At 46.5% G+C, this 25540-nt stretch overlaps 4 protein-coding genes across 18 annotated transcripts in view; 3 read left to right on the forward strand and 1 right to left on the reverse strand.

Annotated features, from left to right (window-relative positions):
* Window positions 1-11591, forward strand: part of kif1b (kinesin family member 1B) — a 56022-nt gene extending 44431 nt beyond the window's left edge. For all 5 annotated transcript variants that reach the window (XM_077018470.1, XM_077018474.1, XM_077018471.1 and 2 more), the window contains 19 exons: window positions 1-26; window positions 141-231; window positions 1176-1294; window positions 1506-1561; window positions 3694-3802; window positions 3926-3992; window positions 4203-4287; window positions 4372-4477; window positions 6378-6492; window positions 6694-6827; window positions 6990-7051; window positions 7163-7308; window positions 7479-7721; window positions 7834-7905; window positions 8012-8112; window positions 8242-8394; window positions 8708-8900; window positions 8989-9107; window positions 9375-11591. The exon at window positions 1-26 is cut by the window's left edge and continues 125 nt beyond it. In XM_077018470.1, coding sequence (XP_076874585.1) covers window positions 1-26; window positions 141-231; window positions 1176-1294; window positions 1506-1561; window positions 3694-3802; window positions 3926-3992; window positions 4203-4287; window positions 4372-4477; window positions 6378-6492; window positions 6694-6827; window positions 6990-7051; window positions 7163-7308; window positions 7479-7721; window positions 7834-7905; window positions 8012-8112; window positions 8242-8394; window positions 8708-8900; window positions 8989-9107; window positions 9375-9417 — 2040 coding nt within the window. In that variant the 3' untranslated portion in view covers window positions 9418-11591. The remainder of the gene's footprint in view (window positions 27-140; window positions 232-1175; window positions 1295-1505; window positions 1562-3693; window positions 3803-3925; window positions 3993-4202; window positions 4288-4371; window positions 4478-6377; window positions 6493-6693; window positions 6828-6989; window positions 7052-7162; window positions 7309-7478; window positions 7722-7833; window positions 7906-8011; window positions 8113-8241; window positions 8395-8707; window positions 8901-8988; window positions 9108-9374) is intronic.
* Window positions 11592-12586: 995 nt separating this feature from the next.
* On the forward strand, window positions 12587-17277 carry pgd (phosphogluconate dehydrogenase). Its single transcript, XM_077018478.1, has 13 exons — window positions 12587-12715; window positions 12958-13033; window positions 13138-13317; window positions 13403-13468; window positions 13574-13692; window positions 13779-13848; window positions 13932-14066; window positions 14252-14441; window positions 15421-15551; window positions 15719-15852; window positions 16166-16265; window positions 16514-16636; window positions 16790-17277. Exons 1-13 carry the CDS (start codon window positions 12708-12710, stop codon window positions 16907-16909), a joined length of 1452 nt encoding a protein of 483 aa, XP_076874593.1. The 5' UTR covers window positions 12587-12707; the 3' UTR covers window positions 16910-17277.
* Window positions 17278-19036: 1759 nt separating this feature from the next.
* Window positions 19037-20840, forward strand: sst6.2 (somatostatin 6.2). 3 transcript variants are annotated; one of them, XM_077018486.1, is made up of 3 exons: window positions 19037-19215; window positions 19809-19993; window positions 20151-20840. In XM_077018486.1, the coding sequence occupies exons 2-3, from the start codon at window positions 19835-19837 to the stop codon at window positions 20355-20357; spliced, it is 366 nt and encodes a 121-aa protein (XP_076874601.1). In that variant the 5' UTR covers window positions 19037-19215; window positions 19809-19834; the 3' UTR covers window positions 20358-20840. The 3 variants fall into 3 exon arrangements, with proteins under 3 accessions (XP_076874601.1, XP_076874600.1, XP_076874599.1); XM_077018485.1 differs by lacking the exon at window positions 19037-19215 and adding an exon at window positions 19219-19354; XM_077018484.1 differs by lacking the exon at window positions 19037-19215 and adding an exon at window positions 19220-19360.
* Window positions 20841-21193: 353 nt separating this feature from the next.
* Window positions 21194-25531, reverse strand: tardbpa (TAR DNA binding protein a). 9 transcript variants are annotated; one of them, XR_013133554.1, is made up of 7 exons: window positions 24759-25529; window positions 24484-24662; window positions 24251-24391; window positions 23824-23994; window positions 23649-23733; window positions 22708-22854; window positions 21194-21932 (listed from the first exon to the last, which is right to left on the reverse strand). XR_013133554.1 is itself a non-coding variant. In XM_077018483.1 (6 exons), the coding sequence occupies exons 1-6, from the start codon at window positions 24997-24999 to the stop codon at window positions 22760-22762; spliced, it is 927 nt and encodes a 308-aa protein (XP_076874598.1). In that variant the 5' UTR covers window positions 25000-25526; the 3' UTR covers window positions 22009-22759. The 9 variants fall into 9 exon arrangements, 5 of the variants coding, with proteins under 5 accessions (XP_076874598.1, XP_076874596.1, XP_076874597.1 ...); XR_013133555.1 differs by having other exon boundaries at window positions 24484-24647; window positions 24759-25528; XR_013133553.1 differs by having other exon boundaries at window positions 23824-24009; window positions 24484-24647; window positions 24759-25526.
* Between the last annotated feature and the right edge of the window lie 9 nt (window positions 25532-25540).

A 25540-nucleotide genomic window follows, 5' to 3' on the forward strand; every position in this document is an offset into this window, starting at 1 on the left:
TACGCCGACATGTTCTGCCAGTTCAAGTGAGTCGAGCCCTCTTTCTCACGGCGTTGTGTCGTCCGCCCCGGAGAGAACCGAGCTCTCGTGAGCGGCACCGATGCAGTCGTGCTGTAAACCTGCGATCTTGTCGTCGACAGCTTCCTCCACCGACACGACGAGGCGTTCAGCACGGAGCCGCTGAAGAACTCTGGGAAAGGCGCCCCGCTGGGTTTCTACCATGTACAGAATGTGAGTGGTGCGGTCGCACATCCCTGACGAAACGCCTCACACACACTTACAGTCTCCACATCCCTGACGAAACGCCTCACACACACTTACAGTCTCCACATCCCTGACGAAACGCCTCACACACACTTACAGTCTCCACATCCCTGACGAAACGCCTCACACACACTTACAGTCTCCACATCTCTGACGAAACGCCTCACACACACTTACAGTCTCCACATCCCTGACGAAACGCCTCACACACAGAACACTTACAGTCTCCACATCCCTGACGAAACGCCTCACACACAGAACACTTACAGTCTCCACATCCCTGACGAAACGCCTCACACACAGAACACTTACAGTCTCCACATCCCTGACGAAACGCCTCACACACAGAACACTTACAGTCTCCACATCCCTGACGAAACGCCTCACACACAGAACACTTACAGTCTCCACATCCCTGACGAAACGCCTCACACACACTTACAGTCTCCACATCCCTGACGAAACGCCTCACACACACTTACAGTCTCCACATCCCTGACGAAACGCCTCACACACACTTACAGTCTCCACATCCCTGACGAAACGCCTCACACACAGAACACTTACAGTCTCCCTCATCGTATGAGAAATCTTAAGACCTGAGGATTTCACACGGCTAGTTAAAGAAATTGCTCAAACGCTGTTTCCTCTGTCATCATAAGAAACTAAAAGAAACGCTCCACCTAGATCTTTGACCAGTGTTCGGTGGGACCTCCTCTGGGCTGGGTGACTGGATCCCACTGATGCTTTTTACTGATCTCTCTACTTCTCATGCTTCTCCAACTGCAAAACTTTCTTATTCACACTTATAGTTTAGGCCTATTAGTATTTGAACCCATTTTGTCACAGCTCTGCTTCACATGAATGATGAATCATGAAATATGAATCATGACCATGGACCTTCTGTGTAGATCTCTGTAGAGGTGACGGAGTCCTTTATCGAGTACATTAAGACCAAGCCCATTGTGTTTGAAGTGTTTGGCCATTACCAGCTCCACCCTCTGCACCATCATGGACAGGATTTGCTCAGGTACTGTGCTCAGGCGCACACACACACACACGCACACACACACAGCTGAACCTGCTTACAGACGTTTTGGTAAAAGTGATTATGAAATATATATTTGAGTGAATTAAATTTAAAGTTAATATTATTATTTGTAATTAATTTGATTTGTAATTTGTAACATATGTAATTTTGCTGAATCTTCAGTGATTTATTCTGCCCATTTTTCTTTCAGTCCTCCACAGTCTTCTAGGAAGTACTATCCCCCACCTATGCCTTTGTCCAAACCAGGTACGACAGAACCTATTTCCTCGTCTACTGTGGAAATGCATATACATTTGTAAAACTCTAATTACAAATGAACCATTTACATAATTATAAATTAAGCAGACATTTAGACCAACCCTTGCCTGACACCATCCTGAGGGCACACTCCATGACCATCATCATGTATTTGATTACACGAATCATTACATGCAAAGCTGTTTAAATCGGACAGAACCCCACAGTACACTTCCACGCTAATCCCTCTTGACAATGTTATCTGTCCACGAGAGCCTCTTGGTTTTCTGTAGTGTGATGGGTAGCTGGGAAAGACGCTGTAGTCCTGATCGCTCTTGTAGGGAGGGGGAGCAAATCTCGCTGTGTGACTAAAACTCACCAGGGAGTCTCTGTGTGTCGTCTGTGTGCAGCGCAGCTGTGTAGCGGGTAGAGCTGGCATGAGCTGGCAGTGGCCTGTGCCCAAGCGTGCCAGCAGCTTGGTATAGCTTGCTTTGCTATATATCATCTAGTCTGGGCTGTACAGCACTATTAAGACTTAGTGGGGCGATGTGCACCCATCAGACTCTTTCTTCAGTCATATGCATTGTGTTTTAATCATTTTCTTCCTTTTCTCATTTGTCACCCGAATCCCATTCAAACGTGGCCCCTCCTCCACACTCCCCCACGACCTCCTGCATCTGGCGTTAACTCCGCCTGGTGGGCGTGTCCCTGTGGCAGACCACGCGCGTAAGATCGAGCTGATCAGGTACCTGATGAGCGGCTACGTGCACGGCCAGGTGCTGGACACGCTGTCTGCGCACGCCAATGCGCTGGCCTCCACGGCCGTGGCCACGCTGGAGGGCGGGGCCGACTACTCCGCCCACTTCCATTCGCTGCCCATTCCGTGTGACTCCGCCCTCTCTGTGCCCAAACACCACGGTTGGTACATGGCCTCACCCGGGCCAGGGAGACGACCCCTGTGTGGTTTAGGGAGCCTGTGTGGGAGCCCACCTCTAGGCTGTAGTACTAGAAGTGTTTTGACGTGATGCCGATGTGTTGTAGCATATTGTGTAGGCGTAGAGCTGCCTATAGTGTTGTATGGAAAAGTGTCATGTGACATAGACTTGCTCCTCCTACCTCGTCTATAGCTCCGCCCAGCCAGTGAAGGGCAAGCAGCACCTCCCAAAGTTATGATGGGGATGAATGCTGGTGTGTCTCATCCTGAGGGGGGCGCTCTCGAGCTGGGTGTGAACTCCTCTGTTATCTCCTCCGCCCCTGCCCAGCTGTCTGTCCCTAATAGTGGTGCCAAGCGTTCTGATGCCCTGGCATCGTAGTATCAGTCCCATGCTGCACACTGATTTAGCCGTTAGTCTTCCTCTTACTGGTCAAATAACGTGTGCACCCCAGGTCATGTGATCTCTTTCCTGAGAGCAGTATATTCTAATAGGCAGGTCTGTACCCATCACCTTCTGAGCACCAGTCAGCAGGATCTCTGAGCTGCAGCAGACCAAGATGTGAAAAGTTCTGTCTCCACTGATCAGGGCTGAGCCGAACCCTAGAGGCCACATGTGTCACATCCACAGAAATAACATAAACACATACTACAGACAGTGTGCATGACACGCCCTCAAATACGCCCTCCATCACGCCCTCCATCGCGCCCTCCATCGCGGCCTCAAACGCGCCCTCCATCCCGCCCTCCAACGCGGCCTCCAACGCGGCCTCCAACGCGGCCTCCATCACGCCCTCCATCACGCCCTCCATCACGCCCTCAAACACGCCCTCAAACACGCCCTCAAATACGCCCTCAAACACGCCCTCAAATACGCCCTCAAACACGCCCTCAAATACGCCCTCCCGCCTCTCCACGTGCTTCCGAACCAAAGATGTGCACAAAATCACTTCAACTACCGTCAAAACGGTGCGACCACCGAAGTGCTGTTGAACGGATGGTCTTTTTGTCGGTCCCGAGTACCTACGCAGTCCAGTGACTCAGCACTCGCTATTGGACGATCCACTTCAGACCTCCTAGATCACAGCTAGCCATCATAGTTGTTATGATCCGTGTAATTAATATGACCTTATTTGGTATTTTTTGCTTTAGTGGTCCTGGGTACGCGCTACAGTCCCCTGATCTGTTTAATGTCGTCCCTCCTTTGCAGTCCCGGCCACCAAGCTGAACACCATCAGCAAGTCCAACCTGGGCCAGTGTGTCAGCAAGTACGACCTGCTCGCCTGGTTTGAGATCAGTGAGCTGGAGCCCACCGGAGAGTGAGTGAAGCGACCCCATAAGCCACGCCCCCTAACCCCCTGAACCTGCTCATTGGGTGTCTGTGACCATCCTTTAGTTTTTTTCTGCTCAAATCACGGTTCTGACCTGCATGTGTTTGGCAGGTATATCCCAGCGGTCGTGGACCACACGGGAGGCCTGCCGTGTCAGGGCACCTACCTGCTACATCAGGTAAACGGCCAGTCTGCCTGCGTAACGGCTGCACAGAGAGGTTATTTCAGGATCCTGCTTTCTTGTTGGTCCCATAAAAAAAAGACGCTCAGTTCAAATTCTGAAGGTGGTTGTTGTGAGATAAGAGTCAGATGATCCAGGTCTCTGGTCGTGGATACGTTTGCCTGGTCAGATGCTGGTGTTGGTGACACGGATTTTTCTCCGTCTCAGGGCACCCAGCGCCGGATCACGGTCACCCTCATCCACGAGAAAGGCAGTGAGCTCCACTGGAAAGACGTGAGGGAGCTGGTGGTCGGTGAGTCCCTCACGGCCGCCTGGTATCGGAGGGGTGTGGGTCTGGGCCGGAGGTGTTGAGTGACGGTTGTGGCGATCTCCCCAGGACGCATCAGGAACGAGCTGGAGGTGGACGATGCAGCTGTCGACGCCGTGCTGTCCCTCAACATCATCTCCGCCAAGAACATGAAGTCCTCCCACAACTCCAACAGGTACGGCACGTGAACCCGACGGCACGTGGACCCTGCAGCACGTGACACGCGCCCCCCTGCCTTAAACACAAGTTCTCCAGTGATGCCTTATGCAATGTTAGAGCAGGCCTTGAGTTAACTGCCTTGATTCTACCATGTTAATTTATCATGGCACTTGTGCTGATGGTGCTGGAACACAATGTTCAGCTCTCATACTGCCTTCCTGCTTTACGTGTAAAAATGAGTCATATCGGTGGTGTTGACATGGTACAAGTGAGACACCTGGTGGACAAAGATGGAAATGACCAGAACGGCGTGTTTATTTTGTCTGTGTATGAGCGGGATTATTTAGTTGCACGCCCTCATGCTTTTGGCCTGTGTAATTTCACTCTCTGCTTTTGTTTCTTTTGTTTTCTTGCTGCTGTGGCGGGACATTTTGGCTTTGCACAGGCTTTGTATTGATAGTGATATTGCTAGGTATCAGAAACAAATATAAAGCTCTTTCCCTCAAAGGGCTTTATATATCCCTCAATAAATTAACTATACGTAGAGATGTTAGACATTAGCTACAAAAAGTCACGAGTAGTGAGTTTGTATGTAGTGTGTGTTCCTGTCACCCCTCTTGTAGAAGGTCACTAACGCTTTCTGCCCCATTTGTGTGAAACTGAATTATTTGCATAAGGTAAAAACATCAGAGCAAATTAAGTATTTAGGATGAATCCTCTTCTTTAAGATGGTCAGTTAAACAAGTGTCCAGCGCCTCTTAATCAGTGCTTCTGGAAATGTATTGCCCACTTCAACAGAGACGTGGAGAGCTGGTCACTCTGCTTTGAGATGAAAATCTGCTCCATAATTTCCCTTTTTACCTCTCCAGCCTGCCCTCTAGTGGTGAAAGGATCAAACATTCACTCATGGAAGTGAGCTCACCTGCATTTCAGCGATGGTGATTTGCAACCAAGTGCTTTTGCAGAGGCACTGAGGCTATAAATCACACTATGATATTCTATTCTATCTATCTATTCTGTGCTGTATTCTATATTTTATTCAGGTTAGAAGCGTGAAGCTTGTTTTTAGTCATTGTAGCCTTGACGCATGTCACACCTGTTTGCTTATAAGTAGTCAAATCTACAGCTCCCTGGAACATTTGAGTTGCCGAACTAGAGAGGGTGAGTCTCGGCGTGGGCGTGAGGGACCGTCGGACGTGATGTGGCTAACGTAGTCCTGTGGGACGTGTCACCTTCATCCAACATATCTGATCTCTGCATGCATACCCAGATGGAACCTGTCACACAGGCCCACTGCTTAGCCACACACACAGACACACACACACAGACACACACACACACACACACTCACGGACTCTCTTACTCTGCATGTCTGTCTTCTTCACCCTCTTACCACCGTCCTCATGATGGAACACACTGAGTGCTGACACAGCCATCTGCTGGTTGAGCACAGAAGACCCCCCCTCACCCCTCAGCCTTGTTTAACAGCGCATGCAGCCGTCTGACGGCCATGTCTGACTATGACACCACACTCTGCACATTAGCAGAGGGAAGCATCAGCACGTTGACCCGCTGTTGTGAGAAACCATGCGTCCTTTATGCGATGGACGCTTCTACGAAAGGTCAGAGTGCTAACGTTGGCCGTAGAGCATTTAAGACTCGCTAGCGAAACACCACAGGTGATCTTGTGAACGGGATATCGCAGATGAATACGGACACTGCTGGCACTGTGATAACTGGGCCACAAATGACAAAAGATTGCTGAAGGGTACAGAGAATGATCGTTGTTCCTTTGAGTCATCGCCTGCCCTTCTGAGCATCTCCCTTCCGTCCTTAAATGACGGCATATCGCGGCAAAAGACGAGGTTTGCTGCTTTCCCGCAGAGCACAAAGTCTTGACCGTTTCCTCTCTGCAGGACCTTCTACCGCTTCGAGGCCGTCTGGGACAGCTCCCTGCACAACTCTCTCCTGCTCAACCGGGTCACACCTTACGGAGAGAAGATTTACATGACCCTGTCTGCATACCTTGAGGTCAGCATAGTGTGCTCATCACGGGCACTGGGTTGCTGTACTGATTACGGTTCTTTAACATGCTGCATGAATGTCTTTTTTTGGTTAAATATCCATTAGTTGTAAGCACAGGTAATTGTGTGCCAAGACTAAGTGAGGTGTAATGATTATGGGGCTTCACCTGAACATGTATGTGTTTTGTGTTTTGTGTTCTTCTTAAAGCTTGATCACTGCATTCAGCCTGCCATCATCACCAAAGATATCTGCATGGTGTTCTACTCCAGAGATGCTAAGATTTCCCCACCACGCTCTCTAAGGAACCTGTTTGGCACTGGTTATTCTAAGACCCCTGACTGGTGAGTCTGCGTGTGGTCAGTCTTGTGCACAGAATCTTGGTCTTTATGTTTAGTGGTGTGCGTCTCGTGGGCGAATGTTCTAGCAAGTAGTATTGTGGTATTTCACCCATTGGTGAAGTGTCCTCAGATCTCAGGGACTCTGTTGCACTATTCTGCTCACAGCAATCGAGTGACCGGCATCTACGAGCTCAGCTTGTGCAAGATGGCCGACACGGGAAGCCCAGGTAAGTTCTCTTCTTCTTCTTTCCCGGCCTCCTCTGCCTGTCTGTGGTGAAGTGCAGTTGGCATATATTCAAGCTTAGCTTATGGACCCGAGTGCTTCCTGCGTGACACAGGCATGCAGAGGAGGAGAAGGAAGGTTCTGGATACGTCGGTGGCGTACGTGCGTGGAGAGGAGAACCTGGCGGGCTGGAGGCCTCGTGGAGACAGTCTGATCCTGGAGCACCAGTGGGAGCTGGAGAAGCTGGATCAGCTGTACGAGGTGCAGACCCCACGCTTACATCTTCTGAACGATCGTCGCACGTTGTTTTTCTAAATGAGGAACCGATTCCGGTTCAAACACGGCCCCCCCCGATGGAGGTCTCCTCCAGGTTTGTCTAGTAGCGACCGCCAGCCATATCAAAGCTTGTCATTTCAATCTGTGTGTGGCAGGTGGAGAAGACCCGACACCTCCTGCTGCTCCGGGAGAAGCTGAGTGAGTCGGCTCCTCTGAAGTCCCTGAGCGACTCCCTCTCCCCCAGTCTGAGCAGTGGCACTCTCAGCACGTCCACCAGCATCTCCTCGCAGATCTCCTCCACCACGTTCGAGAGCGCCGTCACGCCCAGCGAGAGCAGCGGCTACGACTCTACCGACATCGAGAGCCTGGTGGACCGTGAGAAGGAGCTGGCAACCAAGGTACCACAGCGTCGCGTGAATAAAACGGCTCGCTTATCGAGACGCACCTTTATTTACAAACGGCGTCGCCGTGGGTTCTGACGTCGATTTTAAACGACCTCTTACCTTGTAGTGCCTGAGACTCCTGACCCATACGTTCAACAGCGACTACAACCAGCTCTGCCACAGTGTCAGTGACTGCAAGGTAGCGTAGCGTCCTGAGCGCACGCGCCGCACAAGCTTTAATGCTTTAAGAGGTTTCAAATGCTTTAAAAGGGTTTCATCCCCTCGTTCATGTCGTTCTCTCACAGCTCTCTGACGTTTCGCCCATGGGTCGTGATCCGTCTGTCACCAGCCTCAGCAGTGCTACTCTCACTCCGTCCTCCACCTGCCCCTCACTGGTGGACCAGAAGTAAGAACACCACGTCCTCGTGGATCTATACGACTCTTTAATTAAGCTCCAGTGCTCCCGTTTGTCTAACAGTGCTGGGGTGGGTTAGATGAAGCATGCGAGCTCCCCTAAACACTGGCGTCTGTGCAGGACTCCTGAGGCCAACTCTCGTGCATCCAGCCCCATGTGCTCCGACTACGAGAACTTCCCCGTAGTGCCCCCGCTGGAGATGTCCTACCTAGCACGCGCCGGCAAGCACGAGTTCCTCAACCTCGTGCCCGACATTGAGGAGATGAGGCCGGGGTGAGTGCTCTCACACACTTGCGCAGAGAGAGAACAGCTCAACAAAGAGAGAACAGAGAGATGAGAGCTCGTGAGCCGATTGTGAGCCCTGTAACAAATCACTGAATAGCCTTGTGTGCTGTGAGCATCCCGACCAACGCCACAGAGTCCAGCTGAACAGTGTGGGTGTTTTATCAGCGATTGTATTCCCATGATCCGACACATAATAATAATTTTCACCAAAACTACGCAGGCCAGCCATTAACTGGCGAAGGAGTGTTCCTGCTATATCTCATGCCCTGTTTAAACGTGCGCCAACCTACCTCTCTTACAGCTCGGTGGTTTCCAAGAAGGGATTCCTGAGCTTCATGGAGCCGCGCTCCAACTCGTGGGTGAAGCACTTTGTGGTGGTGCGGCGCCCGTACGTCTTCATCTACAACAGCGACAAAGACCCGGTGGAGAGGGGCGTGCTGAACCTGTCCACCGCTCAGGTGGAATACAGCGAGGATCAACAGGCCATGCTCAAGGTAAAACCCCTGACCTCACGCCAAGGGCATGGACATGACCAACCGGAGAATCGCCAGACTGTAACGATTTCCGTTCTCTGTCCGTCAGACTCCCAACACGTTTGCGGTGTGCACCACGCACAGAGGCATTCTGCTGCAGGCCAACAACGATAAGGACCTGAACGACTGGCTGTACGCCTTCAGCCCGCTGCTCGCAGGAACAATAAGGTGATCTACAACCGTCCCGCGACAAAAACACAGAGCAGGAGCGCATGGCAGGACCCAAACGCGTGCACGTGCTCAGATGAACGTCAGCAATGGCATTCATTAGTCAGAGGCTTTGAAAATGGCTGTAACTGAGGAGTTAGACATGCTGCCCCTCACGCTGTCTCCTGGCCTGAGGAGTTAGACATGCTGCCCCTCACCCTGTCTCCTGGCCTGAGGAGTTAGACATGCTGCCCCTCACCCTGTCTCCTGGCCTGCTTCCTTCCACAGGTCGAAGCTGGCGAGAAGACGCTCTGGACTGCTGAAGAACTGATCGAGTCGACCAGTTTGCAGAGATAGCGCGCCCTGTTTCTTCTGCCTAGCCTTTGAACATACGAAGTGTTAAAACTTATTAATCTTTGTGATTCTTGATGGTTTTCTCTTGTATGTAGACCTGTGGCTTAAGTCTCTTCTCCAGCAAATTAACTTTTGAGTTACTGAACGCACATGCCCCCCCCCCCCCCCTCCCCCCTCTTCTTCTCTCTGAGCCTTTTGCTGTTTCATTGGGATTCGATCTGTCTCCGCTTTCCGTTCTTTGTCACAACGCAACCTTCCTCTAGTAGCATGTTGTAATAGTCTGTTTGTGTGTGCACGATTCTTCAGAACAGTTCCTCTTCTTTCTTGAGTTCCTACTCGTCGGTGAAGGTTAAGTCTTTTTCAGTGTTATCTGTTGAGTCAGATATGTTCTCCCGCATGGCAACGGCAATTCCTCAGGATATGACCAGTTTTGCTTACAAAGCTACACCACGTACACCAGTGAACTTAGGTTAAAGACAGCGGCATACATCTAAGTGAAATTATATATTTCTCTCATAGAAAAAGGTTAGCTCAATAGTTTTTATGCTAGTAAGTAGATCTCCTAACACCGGGAAAGAATGAGACTTTGAAGGGCCAACGCCATTCTCCTGAAGTGAAATGTTGCTCAGTGTAACTAAATCTGGGCGAGGTTTCTCCCTGTTCTGTGTATTACGGTGGCACTGGATGAACGAGTTGTTGAAGGAGAATGTTTGATTGAGGTTGATCAAGCATTTCTCTGAACTTGGCCGCAGAACACCAATCAGGCAGTGGTTTAGGACAGTGTCTCTGCTTAGCATAAATGAATTCCATTTAGTAAAGGGATAAAACATACACAAATGTAAAGAATCATTATCGTGTAGCCATTACCACATAATGTTTTATTTCTTGAAAGCATTGATTTCAGCTCGAGGGATTGGCTGGCCACGGGCTGCTACACAGCCGGCTATAAGAAAGTGTGAGTTGTGTTGCTGATATTGCAGCCTGCTTTGATACGTAACGATTTTCATCTTTCAGTGATCTGTTGGCCAGAGAATCCTTGAGTGTTGTGTAAAGAGATGATTGGCTAACCTCCTGGATCTCTTTCAAAAAACTTCTACAAACGGGGATTAAATAAGAGTCCATGAATTGAACATTGGTGAAAGCAATTGCTCTTTCTGTATTGTATTCCCATTATCTTAACCTCGTTCTATAACACACATTCCGTAACTTATCTTTGCTAAAGAGAAAGTTGTGTAAGAAGGGCATTTTTTCCTTTTTATCCAGCTAATAGTTTTGCACATTAACATGTCACAAATACAGCTTGACCACTGAAGGAGATTTTGGTCTCAGCACTGTCACTAAAAATGTACTTTGTTTTAAATGCTTGACAGCACTGATGTTCATTTTGGTATTTTGCAGTGTAAAACATACAAAAGGAACAATATTCTCTGCTTCTTAATTTATTGTTAGGAAAATGTTTGCTCTGTATGTTCGATTTGAAGCCAGTAAGGAGGACTTCGAATACACGACACCTTAGTGGCTCAGTGCTGAGCTCGCGTTAAGGTCGCAGGATGGTGTGTGTGATAACCTCTGGCCAACCAACCAGCAGGTTTGGGGCTCCACATATTCCCCAAAGCTAACGTGAGCTAGTCTGGACAGTAAGGTGTGGTTGTTGAAACACATCGCCAACACAGCAAAGTCAAAATAGTGATTGTTTCAAGTATTAGGTGTTCTCCTCTGGCTAAGAGGCCTTCTGAAAGGACGTTCTCAGATAACAAATGAAAATGGCCCAAGGTGGTCTCGTTCTCAGGTCAACCAGCCTGAGTGACTGAAAAGGAACTCTTTCTTTGGGCTGTTTGTTATTGAATCTGCTGAAAATGTACATGCATGCAGCCTAAAATGACAGAGTGAAGGACTTGAATTATTTTCCTCTTCACTTATCACTAAGCATAAATGAGCTTGAAGCTAGAATAGCCAACTAACGTGTTTCAGCGCCATGACAGAGCAAAGATTTTCCGTTTTGAGTTACATCACTAATGTATAGGCATAGGCACTGATGATGAATTGTCTGTATTTGTTTGTTTTTTTTTGCAATGTATATATTAATTTGCAGCTCTTTGCACATTACAAATGGTCATGATGACTAACAGATCAAATAAAGCCTGATGTGGATATCTCTTGTTTACTCAAATATGAACTAAACGATGGGGTAAGATCCGATGGCGTGATGTGCTACAGGTTGAAGTGAACTTTGAATGTACCTCTGGGATGTCACTGACGAATACATTCACTTGTGGGAATGGTTTAAAAAATCATTTTCAATATAATATTTTTGAATCATGATTGTTCTTCCCTCTGCTTTCATTTGCTCAACAGTTCGACAACACTACTTCAAACAGTTTTAGTCCAGGTCTGAACTTCAAGGTTATTATGCAGGGAGGGCTACTGTTTAGATTTCTTTTCTAATATCAGGGAATACATTTTTTTCTTTTGAAATAATCCAAAATTAGTCATTGCGTATACATTTGGTCCTTTGTTTGACGTTTTATCACAGCATAATGTTTTTTTCCCCTCTGCTGTCATCAAAAACGAAATATTGACTCCTGCTTTATTAAACGTACATTCAGACACATTTTGTTGAAAGAACTCGTTAAACCGAGCATTAACACTGTACGTTATTTGTCTCCATATTGGCTTCATTTTCATAATTATTTTGTAAATATTACATGTTGTATGGAGCTTGAATTAAAATGTAAATATGTCTTCTGTATTTGTAATAATTATAATCCACTCGCTGTATAGCCTAGATGTGCAATGCCGATATGTTAATTATGTGTAATCTTGCACCATTGAACTGTTTAGTGAATGAGGTGAGAATAAAGGTACAACCCGCGCATTACCAATATACATTTAATTTGTTTTTTTCTTTCTAAACGGCTACAGAATTCTGCTATACATTTTGAAGAATAAACACAATACTTTCCTTTAGCACAAATTATAATCAGGTATATCCGTACACCATTTTCATAATACATGTCCGTGTTGTGTACGTTAGTGGGCGGACAGCGCCACCGAGAGGCGTCATTACGCTGTTAAGCCAATCAGAGACGTTCTACCTCGCCTCAGAGTTTTTCGACCAATGAGCTGGCTGGTATTTAAATGAGTTGCGCCATAGTTACGTCAGGTGCGTCGCGTGCCCCAGTGGAACGGCGCGAGCGTGAACCAGGAAGTGTGCGACGGTGGACGCAGCTGGATCCCCTTATTGTACCGAGGACACTCGTTTGAGTCATGGCGCAGTAAGTGTTAGTTTACACGGGCTCATATCTTTACCCAAGCTCGTCAGTGGTCTAGTACTGTGGGTAGTAGTAGATAATGTGACGAGCTAACTGCCCTAGCTGCCATATTTCTTCATTTTGCTACTTGGCTGGCTAGTTTAGAGGAAATGATGGATAAAAGTGTGTAAGAAGTGTGTAGGAAGTGTGTAAGGAGTGAGTTCAGGGTTGTGATGTCGCTGTTTCTTGTTTCCCCCACTGCACAGAGCGGATATTGCTCTCATTGGTTTAGCAGTGATGGGTCAGAACCTGATCCTGAACATGAACGACCATGGCTTTGTTGTAAGTTACTGAATGACAGTTCCCTCTTTTTTTCTTCTTAGAACTTATTGTCTTTTTCAGTTTGTCAAACTCTTGTGAATGTGTGTTGTGGACGTCTCTCCCAGGTCTGTGCTTACAACAGGACCGTGTCCAAGGTGCACGACTTCTTACAAAATGAAGCGAAAGGCACCAAAGTGATCGGCGCCGAGTCTCTGGAGGACATGGTGTCCAAGCTGAAGAGCCCTCGTCGTGTCATACTTCTGGTCAAGGCCGGCCAGGCCGTAGACGACTTCATAGACAAACTGGTTAATGTCTGCTTCTGTGGGTCGTCATGCTTGTGTCATTATGTAATCCTTTATTTGAGAAGTCACCCTCAGTCTTTGTTGGTAGGTTCCTCTTCTCCATCCTGGAGACATCATCATCGACGGGGGCAATTCTGAATACAGAGACACGACGGTGAGTCATGAGAAACAAGCAGAGTCACGCATGTATATTTATGTGTGTGTGTGTGTGTCAGTGTACATCAGGGCATGTAAATGGTGTGTGTGTGTGTGTGTGCAGCGACGGTGTCAGAGCCTGAAGGCCAAGGGCCTGCTGTTTGTGGGCAGTGGGGTCAGTGGAGGAGAGGAGGGAGCCCGCCACGGGCCGTCTCTGATGCCAGGCGGACAACAGGAAGCATGGTGGGGGAAAATACACCCGTCCAGCCGTGCTCAGAACATGCCGTGCAGTAACGTGGTGACCAGTAAGGTTGACTTTTCTTCAACAGGCCACACATTAAAGACATCTTCCAGAGCATCGCTGCAAAGGTTGGAACGGGGGAGCCCTGTTGCGACTGGGTGAGTCTTGACCCCTTCGCACACTGAAGGCACTCTTGTGTTTGTGTGCTTTCTAACAAGCTGATTGCGGTTTGGTTGCACAGGTTGGAGACGAGGGTGCGGGACACTTTGTAAAGATGGTCCATAACGGCATAGAGTATGGAGACATGCAGCTGATCTGTGAGGCCTACCACCTGATGAAAGATGTTCTGGGAATGGGGCATGACGAGATGGCCCAGGTGAGGCCCGGCCCGCTTCCTTCTTTATTGTGTGACCTCGCACACAAGCTATGTTTCCTGGTTGCTCAATTCGTGGGCTAATCAAAGCACCGGTTCTGATGGAAGTGGTGGACGTCGTCCTTCGAGACATTTTCTGCTCAGGTTCTCGCTGTGTGTCTAAGGCTACATGGCTGGCTTCTTCGTAGGCGTTTGACCGTTGGAATAAAACGGAGCTGGACTCCTTCCTCATCGAGATCACCGCCAACATCCTGAAGTACAGGGACGCGGACGGCACTCCCCTGCTGCCCAAAATACGGGACAGCGCAGGGCAGAAGGGCACGGGCAAATGGACGGCCATCTCCGCCTTGGAATACGGCACACCGGTCACCCTTATTGGTACGTTTTGGCTTTGTCATCTAGTTAGAAGGGGGAAGAGCACGAGTTTGGTTTCATTGCTGCCTAAGCAGACGAAGGGAAGGTAAACATGAGAGATGGAAAAATCAGAAAGATTAACCTGTCAGTGTGAGTCTGTGAAGGCGCCACACCGCTGTGTCCCGTCCTTGTTAACGTGACTGCTGAAACGTGGGCTTGGATGTGCAGGTTTAGTTGCACCGTGGTTTATTTATTCATTTATTTTCAGTCCCAACAGACTGCGTTCCACAGGGAATCCAAGTGATTAGATCACCGTGACACAACAGTTTTGGTCCCCCTGTGAACTCCACCTCATCGGTGTGTCATTGTTTAAAATGACAAAGTCATGCTTACTCATGTCCATGTGGCTAAGACTGCAGGTGGTGGATGTGGCAAGCAATGCTTTTAGATGATTAATCACTGGTAATTGTATGTGTATTGACAAAATGTTGGTTAGATTATGCCTGTAAATCCAAGCTGCAAGAAACCCTTTGTAATGATCTTGAGTTCTGCATTCTTATCTCCTTAAGTGACCTTATCTGAGTATTTAAAGCAAATACATAGCAAAACTAAATACAGTGTCTGTTGTTTGTTAAATGTCTTTATTATGATGTAAATGAAAACCAGATTAGCTAATCCATCAGACTCCAAATGTTTCACAACTACTTCTTTTTCTCAGTATACAGTGGCCATTATTTTTTATTTTGGTCTCTTTATCTTTCTAATTCTAATCAACACTTAACAGAGGTGGCACTGTTGATCTGAGTTAGTGTTAAGTTATGGAGCAGTTCAAATGTAGCGTGTTCTGTCTTTCTTATTTCATGGTTTTTTCATAGGCTCCCCTGGGCCCAGAATGAATTTTGTAATAATATTGTAATTCATCAGCAGCCAGTAATCTAGCGCTCTGGTCAGGCTGTGTGGGCGCCTGTCTGGAAGTGACACGTGTGCCTGTGCCGTCCCTCAGGTGAAGCTGTCTTTGCCAGATGTCTCTCCTCTCTGAAGGACGAGAGGGTGCTCGCCAGCAAGAGCCTGAAGGGCCCTCAGGGGGCCAAGTTTACTGGGGACAAGGACCAGTTTCTCGAAGATATTAGAAAGGTTGGTGCAGCCGTATTAGGCACAGATTTAATTTGCTCTTTATTTCTTGGTAATTTGAAAGCTTTTGGATTCTGTACAGACTTTTCTTTAGTTTTGCCGTCTCGAGTCTGGACGTTCTGTAGCTTCCGGCTTATTGCGTCTTCATGCCGTTGGATCTCCTCCCCCAGGCCCTGTACGCCTCCAAGATCATCTCCTACGCCCAGGGCTTCATGCTTCTGCGGCAGGCGGCGAAGGAGTTCGGCTGGTCGCTCAACTACGGCGCCATCGCCCTGATGTGGCGAGGCGGCTGCATCATCCGGAGGTACGCTCCTAGATCCAGGGTCAAAGGTCGGGCTAGAGCGTGCTCCGTAGACACGGAGGAACCCAGATTGGATTCTTTGCTGAGAACAATGTAATGGTGCATGACCACATCGATGTCTGCTCGGTGTTGTAACAGTGGAACCTCACATGAGGAAACACGGCTCCTATTTCACTTCCTGGTCAATTTTAGATATACAGGAATCCTGTAATACGGGCGTGTTGTTTCCTGCTGAGCTGACGTGAGCCTGTGACCGTGTTCGGCGAGGCTCTTGTTTTCTCGGTGAGCCGATACGTAGATGCTCTGCTTCCTTTAGTGTGTTCTTGGGAAAGATCAAGGAGGCGTTTGACCGAGACTCGGAGCTGCAGAATCTGCTCTTAGATGATTTCTTCACCAACGCTGTGCAAGACTGTCAGGTACGGGAGCTACAACTGTAGAGAATTAAACCCCATACATGGCCATCACATCATGGCTATGGTTTTAACTTCTGTATAAAGGTATATGTGTACTTTATAGCTATATACATAACAAAATACCCATATATCACTTCACCACCCCTTTTTTAAAGTTCAGAGGCCACTGGAGACCTGATACAAATGCGTTTGCAACTAGATGAGTTATTGTCCGTCTAACTCGTAACGTCCGTCTTTGGCCCATGCTGCAGGTGTCGTGGCGGCGTGTCGTGAGCACGGGGGTTGAGCTGGGTATCCCCATGCCTTCCTTCACCACGGCACTGTCCTTCTACGACGGCTACAGGCACGCCATGCTACCAGCCAACCTGCTGCAGGTGAGATCCGCCTGTCCAACACACCGCTGAGTCTACACCGAAGAAAGGGCTTCTGTTACTCGAAACGACTGCCGAATCGCCAGCGTTTATGCGCAAAGGACCCACCAAACAGCAAAAGATGTGATAACGGTTGTTCAATATTTTGCACTACAGGCTCAGAGGGACTACTTTGGAGCCCACACGTACGAGCTGCTGTCAGATCCTGGGCACTTCATCCACACCAACTGGACAGGCCATGGAGGGAATGTATCCTCCACTTCTTACAATGCCTAAGCGAAGGAGTCCTGCTCCACCAGAGGGCGATGTTGTACAAGAACATGGGACCAGGGCCCCTGAGCAAGACACATTCCTCTTTGTGCTTTGAACCTGTAATACAGCCCTACCTGAACTTTAGTTAAGGGTTTTATGACCTATCAAAGTAATGAAGAGTTCTGTATTTGATGGAACACTACCATGTGTACACAATTTGCAAATTCTTCCTCTTTCTGAAAGTAGTGAACTGCATAGAGCCCTATGCCACATACACTGTAAGGTTCAAGTGTATTACTGGTTATTTTGTCCCAGAGTCGATAGCACTGACCATAGATTACGGTTTACTATTGTACTGTATTGGCCTAAATAAAGAGTCCAATCTTTCATTAGCTTTGGTCCACTTCATTTGCCTGTCTACAGTAAATCAGATTCACAATTGTATTTTGTATAAGCATATTTAACTGTCAACAGAGATTTTCTTATTAAAAGGGAGAATTGTGTTTTTAGATGCTTCACTAACTTGGAGAATACATCACCGGATTGCTAAGGACCAGTGCAGACTACTCTCACTCTTGTTGGTAAGCAGGTTGTTCCCATGAAGCTACTGTGTTGATTTTTAACAGTCCAAATCGAGCCAGACAGTCATATTTTGAAGTTTTGGGCCTATTCCATGATATTGAAAATATTTGGTTATTTGTTAACACAATTTAACTAATGTAATTTAACATTGTAAATTGTGTATGAGCTAATGAGGAATGTTAGTACATGGAGATCTTAAACCCAGCAGTGCTTTGGCCCTGAGAGGAGGGACACTGATGCTCAGAGCATTCAGACTGAACTCTGTTGCCTCTCACAGGTGTATATATAGGTTAAAATGTGCTAAGGCATAAGGTGTAATCCATACATATTCACATATTATCAATTGCACCACAAGACAGGAAACGTTCAAGATAAAATAATACAAACCTGTAATTCACCCTTTTCCACTAGCGTTATGTGAAGGCAGGGTTTCATGGAAAAGGAACCACTTAATAGTTTACATTCACTGTGTAAATGTAGTTTAGAAACAAGAAAATTAGGCAATCTTGGTTTCAACAGCCCAGTGCACAATGCACAGTGTTTGTCATATATGTGTGAACAGTACATCTGAAACGCTTGGACATTCCTACAGAAGCACAGGACTGCAGTGGTGATCGGCTAGATATGTTTGTTTTTACTGGGGGGTTACTGGAATGGGAATATGGAGGAAAGTTGCTTAATCTTTTGATCAAATAATGTTTTGGTTATGCTGTTATAAAATTCATAACATTCTGAGAAATATTACATTGTTTATACTACTCCCTAGTCTTCATTGTGTATACAGTGATTGCATAATGAAGATGAAAAGTTGATGAATTTAACTGAGCTGGAGTAAGTTAACCAACAGGTTGCAGACAAATCTTTGTTTGTCTTGAAAAGTAGCACAGGTGCGAGGTGAACAAAGAGCCTTTGTAATGCACAAAAACCTCCCACGCTCCAAATCTAAGACACTTGGACAAAAACAAATGCATACTGCATGAGTAGGGAAAAACCAACTGACTTTTTTCCCTAAACCATGTCCGACTGAAGCACAGAAGGGTGAAAAGCACGAGAACAGAAAGAATGGTTACGTGTGCGTGTGTGTGTGTGTGTGTGTGTGTGTGTGTGTGACCACTACATCCTCACGACCCCCCCACTGGCTGTCCTTCACTGGCTCAGGTGCCAATGCCATTTCTGGCTTTCGCCATGAAAGCATCGACCACCACTGAATTCCAGGAAGGATCTGTATTAAGTGCAGGACTCAAATACCACCCAGAGCACAAAACGTGTAAGCTGGATGGGTAATTAAATTCAGGTATATGAATGACTACAGGACTACATCCCTGGCCTTATCTCCTCACGTGCACGTGCGATATGAAGGCCCTCGCAGCCACCAGTGACGAGCATGCGGCTACCTGACGTCCCCGCAGCACAACAGCAGGTCGAGTGCACTTCAGCTCACATAGCACTGTCTGCCATTTAATCCTACGATGATAAGATGTCTCCTTCCATTCACATAAAGTGTGTCGGGTTCACCATCATGTCGTGTGTGTGTCCCCCCCTCCCGGGCTCTGTTGTGTAAAAAAAAAACGTCTCTGTAATTACAACCCACTTCGAGAAAGAGGAACGTGGCATATTCCTAATGAAGGCGAACGCTACAGAGAGGATACAGCAGGACCTGGCAGCTTTACAATGGCACTTGGCTGAGAGCACGCGGGGGTGGTGCTGAATCATCTCGGATTGCTCCAGCATGTGGACCACCGTTTGCAGTAAGTGGACACCCTCTCCACTGCCCTGCCCATCAATTATGCATGGACTGCACTGAAGGGAGAGGCAGTCTGGCGAACAATGAGGGCTCGTGAGTTTCAGTTGCAGCAGCTTCCTCTGTGATATGACTAAGAGCTTCTGGTGTGTGTATGTATATTATCTTAAAAGCATGATTTTTTTTATCGCTTTGCATGTCTTCTTGCATTCAGTCTGGGAGGGGACACCATCATTGTTTGAATGTGCGTCATATATTCGGCTAAAGGCTTTCATCGCTTTAAAAAATGTATTATTATTACTTATTATTTTGAGTGTTGAAATATTAAACCCTGTTAAAAATAGTCAATGAGCAACAATGAAAAACTGGTGTAGCAACATTCTCAATCTACATGTTAGATTAGTGCATATCAAAACGTATCGACAGCAAGTAGACACATTAAGTTAGTGTATTTGAGACTGGAGGATTGTAAATGAATTGCAACGTTATATATACGAACAGCAAAACAGAAATGTCATTTTTAGAGTACATGAAAAGTCGGCTTTGATCTGATTAGTGCTAAGCCTGTTAATTTTCTTCATTACCTGTGGGCTGCGTCAGTGGCCCTTGTGAATGCCCGATAAAGCATGCGTCTGGGTGGCAGAGCAGATCCCCGTGGAGCAGGAGACGGTGGCACGCTCGTCATGAAGGTGCTGCTAGGTCTGGTCCCTGTGCTTCTGATCACTTGGGGCACGTCTGGAACTGCAGCTCTGCCTGTCCAGGAGAAGCTACCGCACAGCAATGAGGTGAGTCTACACCATCACCTTCTTCTTCTTCAATGTAGTGGTTAATACAGACCTGCTGAAGTTCGGTCATCAGCCATCATGGGGGGGGGGGGGGGGGGGATAGATATTTGTTTTGCACATTAAGTCATGGAGAGTTCAAAAGATCTCCATTTCTCAGGTTCTGACAAAAGAATACAAGGAGCTGCTGTTGAAGGTCCTGACGGAGCTGGCTGAGTTGAACATGACAGCTAAAGACCTAGGAGCCGTGGACATGGAGCAGCTGTTGAGTGGAAAGTTGGGTGAGAAGTTCATGCTTGGCCTGTCACCTGCCCGGGAGAAGTCCCCGTGCAAGAACTTCTTCTGGAAGACCTTCTCTTCATGCTAACGTATCCAGAGTGAACAATGTCTCCTTGAATCTGGTCTTCTATACCTTACATAACTAAGAATAGCCGATTTCCAAATCACAAGTATTAATAAACATTTAAGGAATGTCTGAGGTGTATGTCTCAGAAATGTTTTGAAAACACTTCTAAAATATGTAACATTATATTGCTTAGACTTCAGATTTTGCATGTTAAAATGATTTTTAAAAGCAATTTGACACCCTAAAGAAGTTACATACTATAAAATACTTTGTAAATGGCCTGCAATAAAAATATCTAGTTATCCTATTACAATAATTATGCAAAATTATTTTTGGGAATTTTTATTTTGGTAATTAGAAATGTTTCAGGAATGCTTACATGCCACTAACCGTTAACAGCCTTCAGAGTTTGCTTTGTTAGCATCATTAAACTTACCAATACTACTGATGATAAACTCAAAACCTGCCATACAGTGAACTTCCTGATTAAACTTTTCAAGCAGACCTTTGAAGGCTGTTGAATTTTGTGACACTTTGTATTTATAAGCACATCATCTTAATTTGGAACAACTTGGGGGGAAAACCAGAGAACACCACTTTGAAAATGTGTTCCTGACGGTCATGTAGGATATGGACCACCTAATTCAGGTTAACGTCAAAGGCATACCTCAGACTACACATGCACTTAAAAGACTCTCGGCCATGTTACATGAGCCCTATAACTTGCATGGTAAACATTATCCTTGATATCCTACGTTATCCTCGTTAGTCACGTCCATGTCTCGTTTCTCACCTGCCTATCCCAACACACAGCCAAATGTAAACCTAAAAGTTAACAACTCTAAAGGTAAAAACAGTTGATTGTAAAATTAAATGTTTATTTTACACTTTAAGTGACTAAAATGGAACTTAAGGATAGGATTTAAAACACAGTGATATGATTCCTATGGGCCTGTTTATTGGGTATTACCAGAGATGCAGGTCATTGACTACTTATGCCCCAGTAAAGCCCAAACATTTCACAAAACCCTTACGTTCTATACATTTCACCTATGACAGAAATGAATAAGCTACAGTTTATAAAAAGGCCTTCCACGTCCAGTGAAATCCGACCACTTAAAATTACAATTGCTAGGCCTGCAATTTGACAGCTTAACAAAAACAAAACAAACAAAATAGCAAGAGAAATTAGTCTGGCATTAAACAATACATAAAATGAATAGCATGAAGGACTTTTTTTTTTAAACCAGATAATCATTTGAAATGGGACTGAGGGGATCAGGCATTCTTCCATAAACAAAAAAACAAACAAACAAAAAAAAGAAAATAAAATATTGCCTTTAATTTTGGATTGGGTTTCTTTAGGCATGTGATCCAGCCAATTTGTAATTGTCCATTTAAATTTCAATAGGGATTCCAGGGATCCTGTTACAGTGAAGTGAAGAAGTCCCTTTTTCAGGTCTAAGGCATTCAGCAGCAGCTCCCCAGTTGAACTGTGTTGGGGCCGCCAACACTACACCTTCAGTCTTCCGCGTCCCCAAAACTGACTTCACTCTGGGTTCTGATGTAAACCTGGGCCAGCCGAGTCCAAGGTCCCTATACATGCGAATTAAATAAGTTTTTGCAATGCAATTAATTTTTGTAGCAATCAAAAATACGCCACTGTCAAACACCTAGTCAAATTAGCTTTATTTGAGAGTTCCCTTTGATTCACAAAACATATATAAAATGCATTCAGAACACTTAACAAACGCAAAAGTATCTATAGGGATTCTTCAACTCCCACCGCCACAACAGCCCTCGAGTCACTCAGCCCACGTTCTCTGCCACACATGCCAACTCCCCACTCCACATGTTCACACGGAGGTCAGTAACAGGGTGAAGATAGAACACACACACCATACAAGCATTCACAACAGATAGTATAGCAAGTATACAAATATTTAAGATTTTAATCTAAACATTCCACTACATACATATACGTGTTTGTTTATATATATAATCTATCTATATTATATATATATAACTTTCACGCTAACTAAATAAGCTTGATTTAAATGAGAAAAAGGATGAAGTCAGATCAACAGAGGAACAAGGATGCAACCAATGTCCATTTGATGGCGCTACAGAACACACGGGGCTGCTGCTCACACTCGCTCACACAGCTTCTTCCCACATCTTGCAGTCATCTTGTTTTCATCGCACAAACCAGCTCTTTTCACACTTGCGTTCACGTTCTCTCAGTCCGTTCGCTCATTCAGTCTCGCACTCGGGGCGCACCATCAATCGACCACCTCACTCGTTCTCAAAGCCACACAACATCGGACAGATTCATCCACGGAAAAAGGGGAGAAAAAAAGACAACACCCACCGTCTAACACAGTAAATGCAGAGTGAAGCTGTGTTCTTTGATGGCAAAGCATTTACACATGGGAAGAAGGGTACTGATACTGAGATCGCTCGAACATTGCGGCCAACGAGGGGCTTCTTCCCGGGAAATTGGAAAAGAGGTGGTGAACTGTAGAAGAAATTTATGAAGGCTTGACCAAAAACTTCAAACAAAAACAATTTCACACACTACAACTCAAAAGTCAGGTTCAAAACAAAGCATCTCTAAACATGACTGAGAGGGCACTGACACTATGATGCTCGACATTTCAGTTGTTAGTACCCACAACATGAGATCACATTTTAGCTAAAGTAATCGATGAAAACAAATTTTCTTGTTCATACCACTCATGACCCTGCCCCCCTCCCCTCCGACTAAGATTTTAGAGAACTAGCTCAATATATAATCAACCTTCAGTATTTCTTTTCCCTCTAAACAAAAATGAAAAGTAAATCTAAATCCAAGAAATCAAATATCTGGCTACAAACTTCTCAAAATACTTACCACACAAGAGAAACAAAAAGTAAGCCTCTACATTCCCCAACTGGATTTGGTCTCCATACTGGAGCCAAAGCCCGAATTAAACCCACTGCCTGAGGCTGAATTAGTGCCCGCCCCCCACCCGAGACTGGCAGAGCTGGTGGTACTGTAGTTATTCCCACTCGTGCTATAGCTCTGACTCTGGTCTCTGCTGCCACTGGTCTGGCCCGCTGAGGTGGCGCCAGAGGCAGCCGTCTGGCCCTGCTGACCTGCCAACATGCCCATCATCCCCCAGCTGCTCTGGAGGGCTGCCTGGGCAGCTGCCATCATAGCTGGGTTGAGGCTAAGAGCACCAAAATTCACACTGCTGCTAGCACCACTGCGACTGCTACCAAAACCCTGCCCAAACCCCCCAAAACGACCACGATCCATCATTTGCCTACTATTATTGTGCTTAGGCTCTGCGTTGGAGATGTGCACGCTGGTGCCCTTAATGATCAAGTCCTCGCCACACAGAGACTGCGCAACCTGGGGGACACACAACAAATCACCCAATTACAATACGTCGACCAAGCAAACCGTCAAACTAATTCCCATATCAAATGGCTGCCAACCAACCTGGTCATCTGCAAAAGTGACAAAAGCGAAAGCGCGAAAAGGTTTGGGTATGAAGACATCGGTGACTTCACCGTACTGCATAAAGAACTGCCTGAGGTCATCAACAGTCATGTCCTCTGTACAGCGACCCACAAACACTTTCCTGCTACGCATAGGCTCATCCAGTCCAGCCTGTTCCAGGAAATACTAGATCAATTAATAGAAAACAGGGTCTACTCATGCAATGCTCACAACAAACAATGCACAAATGTACAATCATTTATTTCCATACACATTTGCAACCAAGGATAATCGATTATATATACTTGCAACAACTGTTTACGTATTTTGATGTACATTATACTTTGGAAACTGTATCCACTATTTGAAAGATATGCGTATATTTAGCATAAATATTTATTTCAGTGGTAATGGTGATGGGTTATACCTTTGAGTTGGGGAGCTTGCAGTCACACCATCGTCCATCAATCATGTGTCGCTGAGACATGACTTTAATTTGCGTCTCATAATCTGTAAATCTGACAAATCCAAATCCTTTGGAGTTTCCAGTTTTTACATCTCTCTTAACCTGATGAGGAAATAAATAGTATTTAGCACAAAATTAAGCATATGTATACTTCATAGAGAAAGGACAAGTCAAACGATCTGGGGACCACCGACCTGCACCATTATCACTTCACCAAAAGTGGCGAAATAGTCCTTCAGATCTTGCTCGGTGGTCTTCCACGGCAAGCCGAGAACAATAAGGTCCGAGGTCTTCTGGACCCCCCTCTTGATCTTCACAGCGGACGCGGCGTCCATCTCGTCCATCTTCCTTTTGTTGTCTGAAAACAAATGAACTGTTTCGAGTGTAACGCACCTCACGGCGTCTGGAGCAGCGACCACACACACACACACCACCCCCTCCAAACGCATCGTGCACCTGTAATAATTACCTTTGGGGTAGTTGACCACGTACACCAGGTTGCCCCAGTCGGCCTCGGGCGCGTGCAGCACGCCCTCCACGATGCGCACGCCGCGCATGCACTGGGACACCGGGCTCCGGTACCGCAGGCCGCACGCGCCCGGGAACTGCGCCGCCACGCTCGAGAGCAGCACGGTGCCGTCCTCCTCGGACGGGATCTCCATCGGCTCCTCGTTCTCGTCCTCGGCCACGCGGATGTAGCACGTTTCCATATTTATATATATTTATAACACTTGTATATAAATATATAAACGTTCGCCCGTGGTTGCTAATGCTAATCGTGCTAATGCTAACCGCGCTAAGGTCGCCGCGCTGCGCGAGCTGCTGTTAGCCACCGCGCGCTCGCTAAATTATTTAGTTAGCCAGCTAGCCTAGCTAGCTTTGTGAGAATTAAGTAGCGAATTTATTTTAGAATATCTTAAGACTGGAAATGTTTGTTTCGATAGTTTATCTACCAGAAACAGCCGTTTTCCGCGATCACGGTTCCGTCCATGAAGAGCGCACGCGGCCCTCGGCGGCGCGAGCCAGCTAGCTCTGTTGCTAACGACGACCACGCTCGCGCAATGAATGGCGGGGAGATTTTTTTTCCGCTATCTTGTTTTCAACGTTTTCACATCAACCGTTCCGATGGCTAAAGTTTGATTAAATTATCGCACGTTTGCTTTCGGAAATTACGTGTGATGTTAAAAAATAAAAAAACACAACAACAAAAGGCGCCCGGACTGTTTTTCCTAACCTCAAACTTCTGTCAAA

This window comes from Brachyhypopomus gauderio, chromosome 10 (genome assembly GCF_052324685.1).
Source record: "Brachyhypopomus gauderio isolate BG-103 chromosome 10, BGAUD_0.2, whole genome shotgun sequence".
In the NCBI taxonomy this organism is placed as follows: Eukaryota; Metazoa; Chordata; class Actinopteri; order Gymnotiformes; family Hypopomidae; genus Brachyhypopomus; species Brachyhypopomus gauderio.

Excerpts from the sequence above, each read along its gene's own strand:
- tardbpa (XM_077018479.1), bottom strand. The coding sequence starts at position 24,999 with ATGGAAACGTGCTACATCCGCGTGGCCGAGGACGAGAACGAGGAGCCG. Across the intron at positions 24,010-24,250 it reads GCAAGCTCCCCAACTCAAAG|TATTTCCTGGAACAGGCTGG; the intron begins GTATAACCCATC and ends TAATTGATCTAG. Across the intron at positions 23,734-23,823 it reads TCACTTTTGCAGATGACCAG|GTTGCGCAGTCTCTGTGTGG; the intron begins GTTGGTTGGCAG and ends TGTGTCCCCCAG.
- sst6.2 (XM_077018486.1), top strand. The coding sequence starts at position 19,835 with ATGCGTCTGGGTGGCAGAGCAGATCCCCGTGGAGCAGGAGACGGTGGC. Across the intron at positions 19,994-20,150 it reads AGCTACCGCACAGCAATGAG|GTTCTGACAAAAGAATACAA; the intron begins GTGAGTCTACAC and ends TCCATTTCTCAG.
- pgd (XM_077018478.1), top strand. Across the intron at positions 13,469-13,573 it reads CTGAATACAGAGACACGACG|CGACGGTGTCAGAGCCTGAA; the intron begins GTGAGTCATGAG and ends GTGTGTGTGCAG. Across the intron at positions 14,442-15,420 it reads CACACCGGTCACCCTTATTG|GTGAAGCTGTCTTTGCCAGA; the intron begins GTACGTTTTGGC and ends GCCGTCCCTCAG.